The sequence below is a fragment of the Bufo bufo genome, chromosome 6 (assembly GCF_905171765.1).
Source record: "Bufo bufo chromosome 6, aBufBuf1.1, whole genome shotgun sequence".
Taxonomy (NCBI): Eukaryota; Metazoa; Chordata; class Amphibia; order Anura; family Bufonidae; genus Bufo; species Bufo bufo.
Window position 1 is genome coordinate 175,520,727 of NC_053394.1, and position 23,084 is coordinate 175,543,810.

The 23,084-nt window shown below is 43.1% G+C and overlaps 1 protein-coding gene across 1 annotated transcript in view; it reads right to left on the reverse strand.

Moving 5' to 3' along the window:
* Window positions 1-23,084, reverse strand: part of LOC121005609 (zinc finger protein 271-like) — a 129,664-nt gene that overhangs the window by 83,967 nt on the left and 22,613 nt on the right. Inside the window, exon 6 of the mRNA XM_040438385.1 lies at window positions 14,309-14,420. Coding sequence (XP_040294319.1) covers window positions 14,309-14,420 — 112 coding nt within the window. The remainder of the gene's footprint in view (window positions 1-14,308; window positions 14,421-23,084) is intronic.

Genomic DNA, 23,084 nt, shown 5'->3' on the forward strand with positions numbered 1-23,084 from the left:
GTCACCATGGTTAACAATGGAAGAACAATGATTTCAACCATCACCCTCCTTTTAACATGTCAAGTCTGCCATTTTAACCCAATCAGCCTGACATAATGATCTCCAGCCTTGTGCTCGTCAACATTCTCACCTGAGTTAACAAGACGATTACTGAAATGATCTCAGCAGGTCCTTTAATGACAGCAATGAAATGCAGTGGAAAGTTTTTTTGGGGATTAAGTTAATTTTCATGGCAAAGAAGGACTATGCAATTCATCTGATCACTCTTTATAACATTCTGGAGTATATGCAAATTGCTATTATAAAAACTTAAGCAGCAACTTTTCCAATTTCCAATATTTATGTAATTCTGAAAACTTTTGGCCACGACTGTATTTACATCCAAATCAGGTGAACGGTGTAGGAATTACAACAGTTTGCATATGTGCCTCCCACTTGTTAAGGGACCAAAAGTAATGGGACAATTGGCTTCTCACCTGTTCCATGGCCAGGTGTGTGTTATTCCCTCATTATCCCAAATACAATGAGCAGATAAAAAGGTCCAAAGTTCATTTCAAGTGTGCTATCTGCATTTGGAATCTGTTGCCGTCAACTCTCAAGATGAGATCCAAAGAGCTGTCACTATCAGTTAAGCAAGCCATCATTCCTTCCTTAAAAAGAAGGAACGCACCGGTGAGCTCAGCAACACCAAAAGACCCGGAAGACCACGGAAAACAACTGTGGTGGATGACCGAAGAATTCTTTCCCTGGTGAAGAAAACACCCTTCACAACAGTTGGCCAGATCAAGAACACTTTACCAGGAGGTAGGTGTATGTGTGTCAAAGTCAACAATCAAGAGAAGACTTCACCAGAGTGAATACAGAGGGTTCACCACAAGATGTAAACCATTGGTGAGCCTCAAAAACAGGAAGGCCAGATTAGAGTTTGCCAAATGACATCTAAAAAAGACTTCACAGTTCTGGAACAACATCCTATGGACAGATGAGACCAAGATCAACTTGTACCAGAGTGATGGGAAGAGAAGAATATGGAGAAGGAAAGGAACTGCTCATGATCCTAAGCATACCATCTCATCAGTGAAGCATGGTGGTGGTAGTGTCATGGCGTGGGCATGTATGGCTGCCAATGGAACTGGTTCTCTTGTATTTATTGATGATGTGACTGCTGACAAAAGCAGCAGGATGAATTCTGAAGTGTTTCGGGCAATATTATCTACTCATATTCAGCCAAATGCTTCAGAACTCATTGGACGGCGCCTCACAGTGCAGATGGACAATGACCCAAAGCATACTGCAAAAGCAACCAAAGAGTTTTTTAAGGGAAAGAAGTGGAATGTTATGCAATGGCCAAGTCAATCACCTGACCTGGATCCGATTGAGCATGGATTTTACTTGCTGAAGACAAAACTGAAGGGAAAATTCCCCAAGAACAAGCAGGAACTGAAGACAGTTGCAGTAGAGGCCCGGTAGAGCATCACCAGGGATGAAACCCAGCGTCTGGTGATGTCTATGCGTTCCAGACTTCAGGCTGTAATTGACTGCAAAGGATTTGCAACCAAGTATTAAAAAGTGAAAGTTTGATTTATGATTATTATTCTGTCCCATTACTTTTGGCCCCTTAACAAGTGGGAGGCACATATGCAAACTGTTGTAATTCCTACACCGTTCACCTGATTTGGATGTAAATACCTTCAAATTAAAGCTGCCAGTCTGCAGTTAAAGCACATCTTGTTTGTTTCATTTCAAATCCATTGTGGTGGTGTATAGAGCCAAAAATGTTAGAATTGTGTCAATGTCCCAATATTCATGGACTTAACTGTACCTAGAAGTATGTCAGAGCCATCATCCGGCTCAATAATACTACGATACCTTTTATACTGAACAGTCCCGATCAAACTGGATCTGATGTGCTCTGGGGCATGTGTGAGCTTGGGCCTTGGTGCTTGCTTTTGTGGGCCTGCTGCCACGGTTCAGGGGTAGGTAGAAGAGGCAGTACGGCTTCTGTATCCACCGGCATCCAGCAGGGGCCATATCTTGGCTAAGTCCTCTGGAACGTGAATGCGGATTCTCCTTCCATTATGAAAAACAGAGAGCCCAAAGGGGTACAGCCAGGAGTAGATAATATTCTTCTGGCGCAATATATCGGCATATTTCACTGGCGCTTTTTCCCTCGCTGCTGCTAGGATCCTGGTGGTGTCTACGAAGAAGAGGAGACCACAGATCACATCCCTAGGGGGTTCACTCACATGCGGTTTGGGTCTGAGGGATCTGTGGATTCTTTCAATGGTGACTCCTTGGGTCGCCTCCTTCCCTATCAGATCCCCGAAAATTTCCAGAGCTTTTTTCTTGAGCGAGTCCGCTGACCATGACTCAGGTAGTCCTTTAATATGAATATTGCGCCTTCTGCTTCTATTTTCCTGATCTTCTATTAGGGTCAACGCTTTGTTTATGTGGGTCAGGTGTTCTGAAGATCTCGTCTCCAAGGCCTCTGAGTGCGCTATAATGGCGACACGTGTTCTCTAGCCCTTCCACTCTTGCCCCCACGTGCTTGATCTCGGTCTTAATTTCTGATAAATCAGCAAGAACGGGGCACAGGGCTTGCACAATGGTGGTTTTAAAAAAGGTTTTGGAAGTTGTGGCTAGATCGGAATCACCTTGTTCACTTGTGCAGCCGCTGCGTTCTCAGGCGCCATCTTGGGAGGTCGCAGCTGAGGGTTTGGGGTCTTGTGCTGAAGGAATTTATGTATATCTTAGGAGTGCTTTGACTTCGTGTTAGCAGTGTCCGGTTTTCGGTCCTTGCCGTATTTGACCATATCTGTGCTTCAGTAAGCTGATAAAGGCCGCTTGCAGGGACTGTCATGGAGGAGCTTATCGCTCACACGTCTCCTTCCATGTGCGGTCAGGCTCCGCCCCCCAGGCTAGGATCCATTTTTACAAGACCAAAGAAGCTGTTTTGTTAGAGGCCTGTCAACTCTGAGAACTACCAGCGCCTTACCAATCGGTGAAACTCTAAGCAGATTTATTTGCTGCAACATTGCGCCAGTGGCGGCTGCTGGCTCCTGTCACCATTGCTCTGAGAGAGCGGGGCTTTCCAGTGAAGCTGATTATCACCCACAACGGCAAACAACACAGCATAGCCTCCATCGATGAGGGTCGTCGGTTACTGGAGTAATGGAACATCCCAATCCCATCCCCAGAAATGGCTCGCCACCCTCCCCCACATCATCTGGAAATGGAATGGCATACTGTCAGTGCCAAGAGGGGAACAAAACATTGATACGAAACATTTCCCAAGGTGCCATGGAGTCTTTTTCAGTGATTGGCATCAACCAGGACTTTTCCCCCCCAGAAGTCCTTCATGTCCGGATTACACCCCCCCCCCCCCCCCCTTCATGTCCGGATTACACCCCCCCCCCCCCCCCCTTGGGGTACCTGAGTTTTTGACCTTCTATGGTTCATTTTATTTTTGTGTTTTACTTGTTATGAGAGTTTATTTTGTTTGTTTTCAGCTTATAGTCTTGAAGGTACACAGGATGATGAGTTGTGGAGGTGTGACAGGTTCAAAACAGTTCGCCCTATAGGTCAGATCTACAATTTACGCTTTCATATAATCCCTTATGGTTCTTAATATAGTTTCCTTAAATGCTAGGGGTCTGAATAGTCCTCAAAAACACTCCTACTTATGGTCGGAGGCGTTGCACTCAAAGGCAGACATCTTATGTGTACAGGAGTCACATGTTGTTAGTAAGGATGCCCATAGGATACGCCATCATTTATAGCCACATGTGGTACAGTCTCAATATCGTAAGAAGCAGAGGGAGGTTATCCTCGCCTTCAGCAACTCTATTGCTTTTTCATCCAACTCCATTATATCAGATGTAAATGGCAGATACATTATTATTGTATGCACTATAAACAACATTTCATATACTATAGCTGCCATCTATGCACCAAACAAGCATCAAATTAATTCCCTAAATAAGTACTGGCTAAAGTTGAGAGAATAAGGTCATTTAATCCTATGCAGAGACTTTAACTTAGTACCTGATGCAGAGTTAGATTCAACTGCGAGTAGCAGAAGTTCATACCCTACCCTCTCTCCTTTATTAAGACGTGAAGAACTGTACGATGTCTGGAGACTTCAACATGCTTCTGGAGACTACTTCTGTTTTTCACCAGTGCACAAGACGTATTCACGTATTGATCTATTCCTGGTGAGTAGATCACTCTTACAGCTAGTTACCAAATCCACTATAGGAGTGATTAAGTGGTCTGACCACGCTTCTGTATCCCTTTCTGTCCTACAATATTAGAGATACCCTATGGCGGTGTAGCCCTTATCTTATTTCAAATACGGTTCAGAAAGCTGAACTCGCCAAAGCTCTCACCGAATATTACAGCTTAAACAACAATTCAGTCTCCAGTCCCTATAGCCTATGGAACGTTCATAAGGCCTTTATTAGGGGCATCTTTATCAAACTAGGCCACCAGGTGAAAAAGCAGAGAGACTAAAAAATGCAAGCTATCCTCTCTCAGCTAACCACCCTAGAGTCCCTCAACAAAAAATCTTTTTCCCCAGATAGAGCCACACAAATTCACTCCCTTAGAACTCAACTCAAGGAGTTGAGAAAAACTTGATCAATACAGGCCCGCTATTATTCCCAGATAACAAGGCTGGTCAGTTACTCGTCCGTCGCCTTAAACTTTGCGCGGCAAAGTCCAGAATTATTATTCATTATTCACTCCACCACTGGCCATAAGTTATACGATCCGAGAGCAATGGTAGACCAGTTTGTGGGGTACTATTCGGCACTTTATAACCTACAAAATTCAACTGAATCGAAACAAGCATCCACTGTGAATATTTGCACATACTTAAAAACTCTAAATTTCCCATCATTAACCCCCCAACAAAGCAAACTTCTGTCTGCTCCCGTATCCCAAGCTGAAGTGGCCAAAACAATCAATTCCCTACCCTTGCATAAAGCCCCAGGGAGAATGATGATATCAGAGTATATAACATATATATCGTCTCTAGATATATGGTTTCTATATAATATTTTATGATAGGTGGGATTAAACAAACAAGGTGTCATACATTGATCTTACTATGTATCAGGATGATTTGTGACTAATAAATGTCATGATGCATTATTTTTTATATGCATATGGCATGTTGGTTTTATATGTATAGTTATGACACAACCAATTGTAGTCGGTCAGACTATGGTAAGGTGATGGGCTAAACCCTTTAATCAATAATGGACTTAACAGTAAATGGGTAGCTTATTAGGTTTAAAACATAACATTTATTAATGTATATAGATAAAATAATGGGCCCTATTATACTAGACAATTATTAATAGTTACCACTAATTACACTAATCTCCTATAAAAAATGGGCGGAGATGGGAGAGGACCATATATAGGGATAGCAACAATGTAAGGAAACAGGGTTAAAGGTAGCCAGGTATCAAGGCAGAAAGACACAGCGCTGGGTCCAAACCCTAAGTGGCCCTGTCCTTCTATATCCCCCCTCCTATCTGCCTCAACATCCCTATTTCACCCTCCCTAATTGTGGACTGCCCAGCTTTGCCCGATAGCCAGAATATGGTCCTATAGATGGTATCCCTAACAAGGAAGGCAAAGGAAGGGAAAGCTGGCAAAAGAAGATTGTGATGAAACAAGATCAGGTATATTCACAGCTGCGAATGATGCCAGCTACGAATAAGTCACCTGTGGTACCTGAACAAGTTTATACACACAAGGATATTCATAATCAGATGATCATAATGTCCCAAGAATGTACATATTCAAGTGGTCATGGAGTCCCGACGCGTTTCCTCAGTAATACCTGATTCGTCAGGGGACAAAATTATATCCAAAGAGCCCCTAAACTGGGGTCACTTATCCAGAAAAAAAAAGGGGTCACAGAGAGCACATTAATATACAATGCCTTGTAAGCTAGTACAGTCCCTCCTGTGGTGGACAGCTGTACAGCAGATAAAGTGCACAGGTAAATTATTAAATGGCCTCCAGTCAGCCAACCGTTATGGTAATAAGGGCCGAATTGCCCTCTATTTCACATGGCCTGTGGTAGTTCCTGGTATTTTAGTCTCCGTGCGTATGGAGAAAAAGATATAATGTATTCAATGTTAGATATACATTAATATCCAGGTATGAGTGCCAAAACCTGGAAAATCAACCAGGAATAACCAGAGGTCACTAGTCTTAACTGTATAAGGTTGTAATTATCAGTAAGACCTCAATCCAAACCTAGTAAACCAATGGTAATCAATTCATAAATGCATCGCATTAGTTAGAAGTATCTATTTAGTATACCTCCCAACCAATTGTAAATACATCACGTCAGTTCATAGTATCTATTTGATATACATTGTAACCGATCTCCCACCAGTGATGTCACTAGCGGACATTTAGAGATCAGCACAATGTTGCTTGTCAAATGCTGTAACAATCTGATATGAAAGCATATAGATATAAGCGGCTTATCTGTCCAGTTGTTGATAATGACTGTTCCCAGATAGGAATGGGTGGAGGGTGCTCCCTGGCGTCCCGCGTGTAGCAGTGGCAATGAGGCCTTGTTCGCGGGTCATTTAAAAAGCCGAGAAGCCCCGCCCCCATCCAACGCCCCCTCATTGTCAGGCAGCGTCATAGTCACGTGATACATCAGCTGTTCCGCCTATAGTCACGTGATTCTATTCCTTTCTATGACGCTTAGCGTGGAGGCAGGTTTCTGCTGCCAGGCAACCAAGATGAAGCTCAGCCTTCATAGCGAAGTCGAGGTCCATACACTTAAGGTGACTACGCATGCTTGAGGTAGGTGTTTTAGTGAGATGCAGAGATGAAGTCAGAGGGCAAGTAAGCTCGACCTCCGCTCCCACTAACATCTAAAGTATTTTCCATTGGTCCGCCTGGTCTGCAGATCACCCAATGGAATATCAGAGTTTTTGAGGCGATTCCTCAGATAACTGTCGTTGGCAATTAATCGCTTCAGCGCAACCATATTTCAAAGTGCATCTTTTATTCATATCCTAATAAAAGGTATAGTGATCTAAATCGGTATATCATTCCAAAAAGGTCACAAATTATCACAGCTCTACCGACCATTAGCATGTTCTAAGGGTGACTGAGGGAGGGACCGGACAGTATCACTAAACCGCAGAGTGATGTATTAGGGTTCAATATAGCAACCAAATGACAGTTGTTCGTTTAGGCCTCCAGGGGCCACGGTTTGAAGGTGAAATATCCACCACGTCTCTCTCTGCAATATCCTCCGGTCCCAATCCCCTCCCCTTTTTGGTCTTGCGACTACTTCAATGCCCAGAAATCTCAACTCCGATGCATCACCACCATCATATCTCCATCTCAAAGGGCAAGGATGACCTGATTCAAACAGACATCTTCAGGAAACCCACTTCCACGAATTCACTCCTACACTGGAGCAGCCACCATCCCTTCCCCCTGAAAAGGGGAATACCGGTAGGACAGTACCTACGCATTAGGAGGAACTGCTCCACCTGGGATATTTTCAAAAAACAGGCTGACGATCTTAGGAGTCGTTTTCGTGAAAGGGGTTACCCAGATGCGGTCCTAAAAAGTGCCTTTAAAAGAGCATGTGGGAGCAAGAGAGATGATCTTCTTTATCCTAAACCTAAAAAACCGGAGATGGGCTTGATACGCCTTATAGGTACATTTGATAACTCTTCGGTAGAGGTTAAACAGATACTAAGGAAACATTGGGAGGTCCTCCTCATTGACCCAGATATCAAAAAGGTTATCCCGGAAACAGCACAGATCACCTACCGGAGGGGCCTTAGCCTCAGGGATCGCCTTGTACACAGCCACTACAGCGATACACGTGATTCTAAAGAGACATGACTCCAACGTCCAATCGGTTGCTTTCGCTGTAGTGGCTGTGTGGCATGTGGACACATCTTAAAGGGACGGTCGTTTTATGCCAATGTCACCGGCAAGTGTCACCAAATTAGACATTTCATAAATTGTCGCACCAGGGGAGTGATCTACAGGGCCAATTGTATATGTGGTCTCGAGTACATTGGGAAAACCACCCGTGAGCTGCGACGTCGGATAGGTGAACACTTGTGTGACGTTAGGAACGATAGAGATACACCTATCGCCAAACATATCAACATGATGCATGGTGGTGATGCATCGGAGTTGAGATTTCTGGGCATTGAAGTAGTCGCAAGACCAAAAAGGGGAGGGGATTGGGACCGGAGGATATTGCAGAGAGAGACGTGGTGGATATTTCACCTTCAAACCGTGGCCCCTGGAGGCCTAAACGAACAACTGTCATTTGGTTGCTATATTGAACCCTAATACATCACTCTGCGGTTTAGTGATACTGTCCGGTCCCTCCCTCAGTCACCCTTAGAACATGCTAATGGTCGGTAGAGCTGTGATAATTTGTGACCTTTTTGGGATGATATACCGATTTAGATCACTATACCTTTTATTAGGATATGAATAAAAGATGCACTTTGAAATAAGGTTGCGCTGAAGCGATTAATTGCCAACGACAGTTATCTGAGGAATCGCCTCAAAAACTCTGATATTCCATTGGGTGATCTGCAGACCAGGCGGACCAATGGAAAATACTTTAGATGTTAGTGGGAGCGGAGGTCGAGCTTACTTGCCCTCTGACTTCATCTCTGCATCTCACTAAAACACCTACCTCAAGCATGCGTAGTCACCTTAAGTGTATGGACCTCGACTTCGCTATGAAGGCTGAGCTTCATCTTGGTTGCCTGGCAGCAGAAACCTGCCTCCACGCTAAGCGTCATAGAAAGGAATAGAATCATGTGACTATAGGCGGAACAGCTGATGTATCACGTGACTATGACGCTGCCTGACAATGAGGGGGCGTTGGATGGGGGCGGGGCTTCTCGGCTTTTTAAATGACCCGCGAACAAGGCCTCATTGCCACTGCTACACGCGGGACCCCAGGGAGCACCCTCCACCCATTCCTATCTGGGAACAGTCATTATCAACAACTGGACAGATAAGCCGCTTATATCTATATGCTTTCATATCAGATTGTTACAGCATTTGACAAGCAACATTGTGCTGATCTCCAAATGTCCGCTAGTGACATCACTGGTGGGAGATCGGTTACAATGTATATCAAATAGATACTATGAACTGACGTGATGTATTTACAATTGGTTGGGAGGTATACTAAATAGATACTTCTAACTAATGCGATGCATTTATGAATTGATTACCATTGGTTTACTAGGTTTGGATTGAGGTCTTACTGATAATTACAACCTTATACAGTTAAGACTAGTGACCTCTGGTTATTCCTGGTTGATTTTCCAGGTTTTGGCACTCATACCTGGATATTAATGTATATCTAACATTGAATACATTATATCTTTTTCTCCATACGCACGGAGACTAAAATACCAGGAACTACCACAGGCCATGTGAAATAGAGGGCAATTCGGCCCTTGTTACCATAACGGTTGGCTGACTGGAGGCCATTTAATAATTTACCTGTGCACTTTATCTGCTGTACAGCTGTCCACCACAGGAGGGACTGTACTAGCTTACAAGGCATTGTATATTAATGTGCTCTCTGTGACCCCTCTATTTTTCTGGATAAGTGACCCCAGTTTAGGGGCTCTTTGGATATAATTTTGTCCCCTGACGAATCAGGTATTACTGAGGAAACGCGTCGGGACTCCATGACCACTTGAATATGTACATTCTTGGGACATTATGATCATCTGATTATGAAAATCCTTGTGTGTATAAACTTGTTCAGGTACCACAGGTGACTTATTCGTAGCTGGCATCATTCGCAGCTGTGAATATACCTGATCTTGTTTCATCACAATCTTCTTTTGCCAACTTTCCCTTCCTTTGCCTTCCTTGTTAGGGATACCATCTATAGGACCATATTCTGGCTATCGGGCAAAGCTGGGCAGTCCACAATTAGGGAGGGTGAAATAGGGATGTTGAAGCAGATAGGAGGGGGGATATAGAAGGACAGGGCCACTTAGGGTTTGGACCCAGCGCTGTGTCTTTCTGCCTTGATACCTGGCTACCTTTCACCCTGTTTCCTTACATTGTTGCTATCCCTATATATGGTCCTCTCCCATCTCCACCCATTTTTTTATAGGAGATTAGTGTAATTAGTGGTAACTATTAATAATTGTCTAGTATAATAGGGCCCATTATTTTATCTATATACATTAATAAATGTTATGTTTTAAACCTAATAAGCTACCCATTTACTGTTAAGTCCGTTTTATATGTATACACTATGCCAGTGGAAGATTTTTGTCCACTGTCTACATTAGGTGGTGGGTATTTTAATGGTAGTGCACAACATAGCATAGGCTTCAGCAGTGAATAACTAGTATTGATTGGTATTTATTATATGTTATATTTATGTTACACAATATACTTTTATTATTATATTTTTTTTAATTGGACTGTAATCATGTATTCTTTATAATTGCACTCTGTATAATTGTACTGTAATGATGTATTTCATGTCTTCTCAATCATGGTGTGTTAGATTGACATATATATATAGAATGGTGTTTGGCAACGGTCTGCCTAATCATAGGATTCCGATCTGTTATTCTGATAAGTCCAACTACGTGGTGTCGATGGGGCTGCATGCCGTGTACTCTTGGTCTGTGCGATTGGAGCGGTGTATGTGGGAGGAGCAGCATATACGTCACCCAGTGGTGGTGAGTTGATCATGTGACCCGCCTCGTGACCCGGTTGCCATGGGACGGGCCGCGTTGTTTATTGACGCGGCCTGCTGCGCCGCATGACTCTGGTCTTGTGTCATGTGGCTCTGCTGTTCCGGTGGGCGGGTTGACGTGGTAGTTGTATGAATGACACATGATCAGACTCCAAAACACTCACTCCCCCCGAAAAGGTACCTGGGTGATTGATTGTGTGATTGCGGACAGCTGTTTAGAGGCGCACTCATTGGCTGAGGCTAAACTAAAGGAGTATATAGGAGTGGACTGTTGGTGAGTGGAGTATGCCCCTAGAGGAAGCGTGAAGCGAAACCATCGTCGGGCGGCTGCTCCAGACTGGGTCAGTAAGATATGTGACTTTATGTGTTTTTTCCCCTTAGCAGCCTAATACTGTAGGGGTGCACGAAGGTTTATACCGCTTTGCACGGACTAGTGCTTGTGGTACATTGTAATTGGTATCCTGTGTGCATTTTGCTATAAGAGCCCCACTTATCTGATGTTGCTAATTTTGTGGGTTTACTAGTCCCTCATGGTCTGGAGCTCACTCAGTTTTTTTATTTTTATGTAACACTTCTGTGTTCCCATGGTTGCTGCTTTATGTAACATTTTTTATCAATGTATTGTAAACGGATGTCTAATAAAGGAATCATTGACTATAATTACTTGTGTGGTAGCTTTTTGAGCGTTATAGGTGATATAAATCCCCAGGCCCAGATGGTCTCTGCAATCTTTTTTTTAAAACCTTTCAAGAACAATTGATACCTCACCTAATGTCAGTATATAATAAAGCCTTTCAAGAAGGTTCCTTCCCTAATGAAATGCTTGAAGCCACGATTGTCACCTTACCAAAGCCCGGCAAGCCCCCTGACAGGCCTCAAAATTTCCGTCCCATCTCTCTGCTTAATACAGATTTGAAAATATAGGCCAAGATTTTAGCTACCAGACTGTCAACAGTCTTGCCTCTCCTGATTGATCATGATCAGACAGGTTTTGTCAAAGGCCGACAAATTACGGACAACACCTGCCTTACACTAAACCTGATAGACCACATTAATCGTAGAAAAGAGGAGGCCTTGTTGGTGACCCGACGTCGAGAAGGTGTTCGACCGCCTGAACAGGTCGTTCGCTTTCTCAGTGTTGGGGATTATGGGACTGGGAGAACCTTTTATCACTACCATAAGGGCTTTATACTCTAAACCTTCAGCAAAAGAATTCTTAAACGGCGCTTATCGTCACCCTTCTATTTAACAAATGGTACTCATCAGGGTTGCCCCCTTTCTCCTCTGATCTTCATCTTAGCCAACGAGCCCCTCGCCCAAGCAATCAGACTACACCCAGACATCTCAGGTATCAGGATCGGGGGTAGACAACACTGCATATCTATTTATGCAGACGATGTACTCCTGACCTTATCGTCCCCGCAGAAGGCTTTACCAACTGCGCTTTCTTTAATCAAAGAATCCGGTCGTCTATCGTATTATAAAGTGAATGAGACAAAATCTCAAATACTCTCCTTGAACATCCCTGCCCACGCTCTCCATTCCCTCAAACAGGAGTTTCCCTTTGACTGGAGACACAATCACATTCAATATCTAGGAATAGCCATCCCACCAGCTATACCACGGTTATATCACCTTAACTATGTTCTACTAGTGGACACGATTAAACAAAATATTGCTTCACATGGAAAACATGAAATATCCTGGGTGGGATGAATTGCAGCTTCTCGGATGTTAATCATTCCAAAAGTTTTGTTCATTTTTAGGAGCGTCCCCATTAAGGTTCCCGGTGTATTTTTTAGAAAGGCACAGGGACTACTCAATAAGGGCTCGTTCACATGACCGTGCCGTATTTTGCGGTCCGCAAAAAACGGATGCCGCCCGTGTGCCTTCCGCAATTTGCAGAACGGAACAGGAAGCCCATTATAGAAATGCCTATTCTTGTCCGCAAAACGGACAAGAATAGGACAGGACTCATCATTTTTGTTGGGCCACGGAATGGAGCAACGGATGCGGACAGCACACAGAGTGCTGTCTGCATCTTTTGCGGATCTATTGAAATGAATGGTTCCGTATATGTACCGTATGCGGAACGCAAAATACGTTCATGTGAACGAGCCCTAACATTGTGTGGGCAGGGAGTAGACTGAGGATTTCCACAGGCATAATAACAAAAGCCAAAACCAAAGGGGGACCAGGCCTTCCGAACCTACTGGATTTACTTTTTAGCAACCCAGGTCCAGGCCCTCAGGTATTGGTGGATGCAAACGCCCAAATCCCCATGGGTACAAATTGAGACGGATCTGGCTTCTAATAAAATTCTCAAATCCCTTCTCATAAACAGTATTAGTGCCTCCCCATTTAAAACATCTCCTTTACCTGTCTTACTGAGCTCCTCAATACACCATTGGCGTACTTTCCACCATATTAGCAAACACCATCCCATATCTCTGCTAACTGCATCCCCTCTCCAACTTTTAGAACTTCATCTCCCAGAGACAAACCTAGATAGATGGCGATCCTTGGGAATTCAGAGAATCAACCAGCTATACAATGATGGGGTCTTTAAATCATTTGCAGCGAGAGTTTGGGGTCCCCAGGGTGGACTTCTTTAAATACTTGCAAGTTCGGCACTTACTACAATCCAAGTCTCCATATCAGGTGAATGCCAATAAAAAGATTATTGAGCTGTGGTCCACTCCAGCCCAACCTCTTAGCAAGTCAGGAATCAAGCCGTTTTACTTAGCTCTAGGATCAAAGTCTATTTTCTCTAAAACTACCCCCCTTAAGACAAGGGAGAAGGAGTTACAAATGACTATTACTGAAACAGAGTGGGCTGATACCTTCAAATTTATCACAGCTACCCAATTACTAATCACTAATAATTACTGTGGTTTTACCATTGATATTTCCCCTTGCAAAGTGCTCTTTTTCATGGACATGCATTCCATACCACCCCAAAGCTGAGTTCCAGTAGCTCATTTATTTCTAGCAACGAAGGTGGCAATCACTAGATGTTGGAAGTCAAATATTATCCCTACAATAGCGGATATTTTATCCAAAGTGCATACTAACTGCCTGTTCGAGAAAACCATGGCCTATAGGGACCAAAAGTTGGATGAATTTATGTACCAATGGAATACATGGATGATAGCCATGTCCCCAAACACTAATATTTTACAGAATATATCACTCTAATTGCCTCCAAGATGATTGTTTTTTGTTTTTTCTATTTTGTTCTATTTGATTAGGTGCCTAAGCTATATATTGCTTGAATTCTTCTCATGTCATGTCAGCCTTTACGATACGATCTACCTCCAACAATCTATACTGTCGACTGCTTAACATGACAATTGGAAAGCTTTGTTATCTGTATTATGTACTTTACCAAATTTCAATAAAAATTATTGAAATATAAAGTGGTTGTCCATAGAGGAAAGGGGCGCTATTGCGGTGTTTAACTTATTACCCTGTGCTGCAGATTTGCAATGCAAAAATTTAATTTTCTGACTATAGATTCCTTTACTATTTAACACTCACCTGTGCTCATATCTGTGGCAACTTCTCCCTCCATAGACAGCTCAGTTAAATCCACATATGTCTCTGCTTCATCTGTTATAACTTGCACTTTAATATCATTCAAATCTGTAACCTAATTCACCATAAGATGTAATTAAGAAGACAGTAGGAGATGTTCAAAAAGAAAAAAAAAATTTTTATCCACTATCAAGATAGCAAAATATTTAATGGTAGCAGGGCATACTTACAAAACATAGTAAAATAGCGTCTCTTAGGATACGACCACATGGCGTGGTCAAGTAACGAGCAATCGTACGCTCCGCAGCGGGTTCTAACTAAACAAATTAAGACCCCACTGTTGGTCTGTATTGTTAATTGCTGCAATCTACTGAAGGTTCCATGCAGCCATTAAAGGGGCTATCCCACAAATAATGTAAAAAATGAAAATCAGACATCATATAGTACATGACAATCTCTTTCTAACAAAGCTAGAACCGGCCCTGTACCTCACATGGGTCTAGAGATCTCCCCATGAATTGCTCTGCTAGATTTACTTCAAGCTGGCAGCTCAGGGGCTGTGTTCTTTTTCAGTGGTGTGTCCTGTCTGCAACATCTGGTGGTAGTTTGAAGGATGGAACTGAGCATGTGCTTCCATCTCAGTGAGCAGGACAAAGAATTTTGATAAAGAGCAATCAGCAGGTGGCGCTATACAGATAGATTTCAGTGAATAACTCAGCAGCTATACTACATTTATACTACATTTTAATTAGATGCAATTACAAAAGTATTCAGATCCAGGTGCTGGTTTGAAAAATGTTTTTCATGGAACAACCACTTTAACAATGCAGACCGTCTAATTAGTGCAGTCTTCAATAGTTGTGAACATACGGCTGCCCGGTACTTGACAGCAGCGCAACTGCAACATGACTGTGTTGTGTGGTCGCACCCTTAAACACAAGAAAAATAAAATAATAATTATTACTCACCATTAGGTTGCCAGTACAGGTTCAGATTTTGGATCAGGTCTTCTGATGCAGTTTTTGAAGCCAAAATCATGTGTGGATCATAAAGGGACTATTATGAGAGAAAGTATAAAAGTGCCACCACACATGGCAAATTTTGTTTCAGAAAATTTCTACAACTAAAAATTAGTTCCATTCATCTCAATGGGACATGCAGAAATCCATGTGCTTCCCACCAAAACAACCCCATTAAATTAAATGGAAATGATTTTCAGACAGAAATTTTCTGCAACATACCCCACTCTGTGTGTAGGCATGCTGAGGGTTCAGTGAAGTGGTGCGTCTTTGCTGTAAAATTGAAAGATCTCTGGCTATGGTGCGTGATCGTGTGTTGGCTGAATACGGCCATCCACATTTTTGGGCCATACCCTAAAGCCTCATTGAATGTGAAATGTGGCCGAGTGACGCAAAAAATGCAATGCAAAAAATAAAGACCAGCAAGCTCCAAACAATGTGAAAAAAGCTACCATGGATGCAATGTAAAAGCAAACAAGGACTACAAGCGGCAGCACACTGCCATGCACAAAGACACATGAAAACATGAATCACTGCAAATTACATTACTGCTACACTTACTATATGAAAATTAGAAGCTCTTTGTGCACAATTTTGATCATAAGTATGTTGGGCCCATCTACCAGAGACAAGGTGGCTTCTAACAGATGGGACTTGCTGCTCTTGGGCTTTTGGCCTACATAATTTCAGGGCATTGTAGAATCCAGCTATACATTATACTCTGATTAAAATCTCTGGGCAGATGGGAGGGAGTGCTGCAATGTAAAAGCAAACAAAGACTAAAAGTAGGATTCATATTTTTTTCTAAAAAGCCTCACCAAATAAACATGAAGCCAGAAGATAGACTCACATAATATTCAACTGAAAGCGATGGATGCAATTTAATTTAAAACAAATAGAACATCCCACCTAGGATTACACTTCTCTCAATGAGACATACACGCTAGGTCTCCTTCCAGAAAGACAAAGGAACCAAAATGTCTCAAGAGAAAATTGCCTTCCACAGTGGTATATTCTCTGCATATTTGCCGGGTTTAAGCCAGATCTCTGCCAGTCCCCATTATCATTAATAGGGCCAGATGGCATTCATGTAGCTTCCAGCAATTTCAGATCCAGAGAGACCCAGCACGCTATTCGCTGCCAGAACAGCCTGCTGGATCTCCTGAATGCTAGTATGAAACTAGCCATAGCTGACTGGTCTTGGGGAGTACTCTTTGTGGTGCTCTTTATCATTAGGGAGACTAAAAAATATTCATGATCATTACTATATGCCAGGAAACACTGCTCTCACTTTCTGGGAAGACTATATGCTAATTTGCATATCTTAATTCTGCTGGCATTAGACAGGATATCCCCTCTTTTAGTTTTTCTCAGGCAAGCAAATTTGCATACCTTTGGCTTTCTGGGAAAGATATTTAAATATGAAAATGAAAAGAATGCTAATCTTATGTCCTGCCAGCAGAATTAAAGGGGTTATCCAAGAGTATAAAAAGCTCCCCCATATAGGGGGCCCCTCATATTGAATATACCTACCTGGCTCAAGGGTGACGCTAGGGAGGCTCATCCCCATCTCTGCCTGCAATTGGCTGCTCCCCCAACACCGGATTTTTTCATCCTTTCACGGGGAGAAGCTGCAGCAGCATTGTGGGGACCAGGAGTGGCCCAGAGAGCGGGGAGCCAGGTAAGTATATTCAATGTGAGGGGCCTGGCATATGGGGAAGCTTTTTATAGTCTCGGATAACCCCTTTTAAGATGTGCGAATTTGCATATATTCTTCCGAGAAACCAAGAGTAGTGTCACTTGGCATACAACATGCATCATGTATATTTTTGGTATTCCTAATAACAAAGAGCACCCCAAAGAGTAGCCCCCCAAGGCCAGTATAATTGTGGGTGGGATATTCTAGTTCTCATGTCTCACTGCCAGTTGAATATTACTTTGGGGATCGCTCTCTGGTTGAATCTGAAATTAATACCAAAATTGCAAATTAGATTTGCCCATTCTTAATTCTAACAAGCCCAAATATTTAGCAATTTATCAGGCAAATAAAGAGACATCCGCACGTTAAAGAAAAATGTGTAATTCAGCTTTCTTTCCAAAAGGATTGAAAAAAGTGTTTCACAACTACAGGATATCCCTCTAGTCATAGCTCAGCCTTTTAAAAATATTTATATAGCTTAACTAGGAAAATACATAAGCCTGCCTCATATCTGCAACTAGCTCTTTCAGGACAAAAGCCCTTTATCAGAACAAAGCAGATAGAATCCGCTTTTCTCATTAAGAGGCCTTGAGGGGACCTCTGGGTGGGAACTAATTCTATTATGGAGACAAGTTAATATACGTGATGACAATTGTAGGCTAGGCAAATTTCCTCTGGGTTTCTGGGAAGAAAATATATATGAAAATTAGCACATCTTACATCTGCTGGCATCAGATAGGCTTAGGAGAGCTAATTTGAATATCTTTCCCAGAAACCCAGAGGGGCATTGCCTGGCCTACAATACTCTCTCTCCCACTTCACCCAAAACGAATCACAAAAATGTCAGGTTTGTTAGCATTTAGGACGAATTCCAAACCAGTAGAATCAATTTGCTCATCCTTAATTTATTCATGTTTCCAGTGTTTGCACTATAGCACATGGGTACCCTGTAACAATGTGTTATGCCAGGATTAGCTGAGCTGGGCTCCTGCCCGTGCCTACTTCACTAAGCTAAAAGTCCTGCATGTAAGCTTTTAGTTAGTGAAGCAGACACAGGCAGGAGCCCTGTTACGCTCAGCTGATCCTGGCATAGAGCATAGTTACAAAGTACACATGTGCTATGTCAGCATTTAGAATACATCGGGGGGTACAAGCAGGAGCAGCAATGTGTACTCCTGCCTGTACTCCGATGTGGAGAGTAGTGACTTTAAAGTGCACAGGAAATCAGGGCTTTAGGGGGGGAATATCTTTAGTAAAAATTCAAAATCAAAGTATATTAGAAAACTTTTTTTAGGGCATTTGGGACATTTAAAAAAAAACTTGGATTAAAGTTTAGTTACTTTTTAAGTAATGACCTTCACATGGCCATTTTTACAACCAATTGAAGTCTATGGGGCTATTCAAATGGCCGTTTTTTTTAACCGCCAGTGAACAGCAAATATCCAAAAAAAAGGAATGGTCTTATTTTTGGCCATTTTCACGGCCAGACAGACGCCACTAAAATCAATGGTCATGTTTTTAACGGCCATATAGTTAGGAGTGCACCCGTCTAAAGGCGATTAAAAACAGCTAATAAGGGCATTACGGAAGTAAAAAAAAAAAGGGCTGGGAGCAAAGGTCTTGCAGCATCCAGTTAAAAGGTTTATGTCACCAGAAATACCTAAATTAAACTGGCTGATATTAGCGATGTGCTAATGTCAGCTAAACCTAACTAGCCTATTGCTAGTTTTATCCATGCCCCTGTTACTCCATAAATGTAACTTTTATAATATGAAAATTAGCCTCTAGGCGAATGCGCCGTTCAGTATTCCGCGCAGGCGCAGTAAGGAAGTCAGCAGCCAGGGAGCGTCCTTCCTTCACTATGCCTGTGCCGAATACCGAACGGCACGGCGCAGGCACGAGATTTACCATGCACTCAGGGCCGGCAGGAGGATGCGAACGCTGCCTGGCCCTGTCAATCAAGACTTGGAGGGAGGTGACAGAGGTGGGAGAACGGAGCCTCTAGGCGCAGGAGCAACGTTCCCCCCCCCCCCCCTGCTCCTAGAGGCTAATTTGCATATTATAAAAGTTACATTTATGGAGTAATAGGGGCATGGATAAAACCAGGAATAGGCTAGTTAGGTTCAGCTGACATTAGCACATCGCTAATGTCAGCCCGTTTAATTTTTATATTTCTGGTGACAGAAACCCTTTAAGGTTCATTACGATTACGGCAATACCAAACTTGTAGTTTTTATTTTGTTTTATTACTTATAAACCTGACTTTTTTGGGGTGCATACAACTTTTTGATCACCGTTATTCAACTTTTTTGGGGGGACAAGGTGACTAAAAATTGGTGAACTGCGTATTTTTATTGTTTTTTTCCATTACAGCCTACATCGCGCAGGAACATTTTTTTATATTTTCGGACGCGGAGATACCTGATATAAAAAATGTAAACAATAAAAAAATAAACATATCTAAAATTGGGAAAGGATGGTGATTAATATTTTTGTATTTTTTTCATGTTTTGAATCCAAGTCCCCTTCACCTTAATGGAGATCTATTAGGGAGAATGGCATTCTGCTTAGCAATGCTCGTGCACAGCTTAGCAGGAAGCTTACCATGGCAGGCCTGGGAACCTTCAGCAGTGCCCAGGCTGTCATGGTAACCATTCGGAGCCCTGCAATTTCACTGAGGGGGCTCTAACCCCCGAAATCTCTGTTGAATGCAGTATCTGAGGGGTTAATTGACTGTTTTCCATATGATCGTCGCTATTGCGGACAAGAATAGGGCATGTTCTATTTTTTTCCGGAGCCGCGGACCGGAAGTTCGGGGCCGCGCTCCGGAAATGCAGATGCAGACAGCAAACTGTGTGCTGTCCGCATCCATTCCTACCCAATAGAGAATTAATGGGTTCGCACCCGTTCCGGATAATTGCGGAATGGGTGCGGACACATTCTACGGAAGTCTGAATGGAGCCTTAGGGTCCATTCACACATCCGTGTTTGTTTTGCGGAACCACAAAACACGGACGCCGGCAATGTGCGTTCCGCATTTTGCGGACTGCACATCGCCGGCACTAATAGAATATGCCTATTCTTGTCCGCAATTGCGGACAAGAATAGGGCATGTTTTTCTTTTTTTCGGGAATTGAAATGCGGACCCGGAAGTGTGGGTCCGCATTTCTGGATTGGGGCCGCACGTCGTGTGGCCCCATAGAAATGAATGGAATTGCGAATGTGTGAATGGAATTGCAGATGTGTGAATGGAATTGCGGATGTGTGAATGGAGCCTTATAGTGACAGCATCATTAACACCATGTTGCCCATTATATGAGGACATGATGGAGTCACTTGCTATTAATGTGAGGCACATGGAGGTACTAAAGTGATAAGACTATATGCCTCACATTAATACATGCATGCAGCATATAGCACATACCTATAAAACTGCAGGAAACCTCCTGAAGCAAGATCTCGCTGGATGCTGAAAAGTTAAAGGACCTCTGATGATGTCATTGCCCTATGATCAATATGGATCAAGTTGATTGTTACTGGTCACATGGATAATGGCCTTATCAAAGGTCCTTTAACTTATCAGGTTCCAGCACAGAACGGACGCAACAAGTTTCCCTCTACCCTGCCCTCCTGATGCTTCTTCATTAGGCCCTTGGGCTTTTTCATTGGTGGCAGTGTCCGGCTGCATCTCAGTGAGGAGGGAGGGATGCTCTTTGAGACTTTGATACCCGGTGCAACCCTACATGCAGTGAGGAGCGAGTGTTCCCGAATGAAAAATGCCCCCCAGTATATACAGTATAATTCCCCCATAGCACCCTAGTATTTACAGTATAATGCACTCATAGTGCCCCCAGTATATATAATGCCCCCTTAGTGCCCCCAGTATATATAATGTGTTTTAGTGTCCCCAGTATACATAAGGCCCCCCTTAGTGCCCCCTCCAGTATGTATAAGGTCCTTCTTAGTACACCCCCAGTATATATAACACCCTTATTAGTGTACCCCAGTATATATAAGGTCCTTCTTAGTGCCCCCTCCAGTATATGTAAGGCCCTTCTTAGTGCAGCCCAGTATTTGTAATACCCCTCTTAGTGCCCCCCAATATAGTGCCGACTATGAGTGCATTATACTGTAAATACTAGTGGTGCACTATGGGGGAATTATACTGTATATACTGGAGGGCATTTTTCATTCGGGGGGTGGGGGGAGGCACTATGGGGGCCATTTAATATCCAGGGGGTATTATGGGGTGGAGGAGTTATGCATCCTCAAGACACTGCAGGGGTTAATAGTTTTTTAAAAAAGCCTATGAAATTCATCCATGGGAATGGAGGCATACACTGATGCAAAGTCATGAAAAACTGAGAGCGTATCCGTTTTTAACTATCCTTTTTTCACGGTCATGAGAATGTGGCTTAACATGCAGACTCTACTTTTCCTCTTATGTGAATCCACACAACTGGATTTAGCTTCGAAACTGCATCAGGAAACCTGAAAACCTGAATGTGTATGGGCAGCCTAAGGCTATATTCACACAGAAAAATCCACACCAAAAAGATTAGTGGCAGATCAGGTGCAGAATCACGGCTGAAAAGAGGTAATTTTTGGTGGCAGTTTATAACTAGGCGGTGGTTTCTGTGGAGTTTTTGCAAGCTTTTTAGAAGAGTTTTTGAGTGACATCAAATCAGCCTCAAAGTAACAGGTCACTTCTCAAGCATTTTTCAAATCAGCTGCTAAAATAAATTCTACCATCCACACACACTTGAATTTTTACATTGAAATCAACTGGAAACTGTTAGGGCTCTTTTACATGAGCGGATGCCATGCGGGTAATCTGCTGCATGACAGAGAGCCAAGCCCCTTTCCGGACAGCAGAGACACGGAGCATTAACATGATTGATAATGCTCTTTGCCTCTCTGTGATCTTTTTACTACAAAATCAGTGAGATAAAGTTGTCACTGTGATTTTGTAGTAAAAAGATCACAGAGAGGCACGGAGCATTATTAATCATGTTAATGCTCCATGTCTCTGCTGTGCTGTCAGGAACAGGGCTTGGCTCTCGTTCACGCAGTGGATTCCACGCACAGGATCCGCTCGTGTGAAAGAGCCCGTACTAAGGCAAGATGAGACACATTCCCGACCACCAGCCGGCCAGGAAACAGTAGAGTGCTCTCACGCGTGCTGTTTCAGTAGCTCCCATTGCTGTGCATGACAGCTATATTTCCCAGAAACAGCACAACTTGTTCTATGCTGTTTCCGTCTCTCGCGTGCACCGCAATGGGAGCCACTGAAACAGCGAGCGCTGGTTGCTCTCCTGCTTTTTCCTGGACGGCTAGTGGTCAGGAGTATCTCTCATCTTGACTTAGTACCGGTGAGATAAGACAACCCCTTTAAAGCGCCATAAAATCCTAAATAACAAGAAAAAAAGAGGCATAACCTGATCAGAAAAGTTAGTCTTTAGTTCTTTCTTCATGGACATCTGTAAACCGCCGCAGAAAGCAGTTAAACAGATATCCTGCAGTCAGAAAAGTGCCTTTCCATCTTCGGCTTGGGACTGGCTCTGTGCACTAGCATGACCTCACAGACAAACTAGGAATTTGGGAAGTGGGCAGGCTTAACACTGCATTCACTTCAATAGACATCCAGAGCAGTGTGAAAGAGGTGCAAGCTGCATATTTTCAGTAGCTCTTTACAAAACCTCCCTGGTATGTGTGTACCAAACAGTACAGAAAGTGCTACCCATCATTCCCAGGTGCCTGAATATCAAGTTTGCATTTAAGCCAGGGTGGATTTCTCACTGTCTGTCTAGGCAAATTTGACATTCATCAGAGTTGCAGAGCAAGATTACAAGCCTTGAGCTGTACACACTGGCTATGTAACGTTACCCAGCTTTCCCAGGGCCCCGGAAAACAAATCTACCTAACTATGGCACTATTTAGAAGTGAGCAGGGAGATTTATTTTAGTAGATTTAGTATTCTGCAGACTCTATTACAGCTCCACATGTTTGGTAACCTAGCTTTCCCAGGCACATGAAAGGCAAATATGCCTAGCTGTGGCAC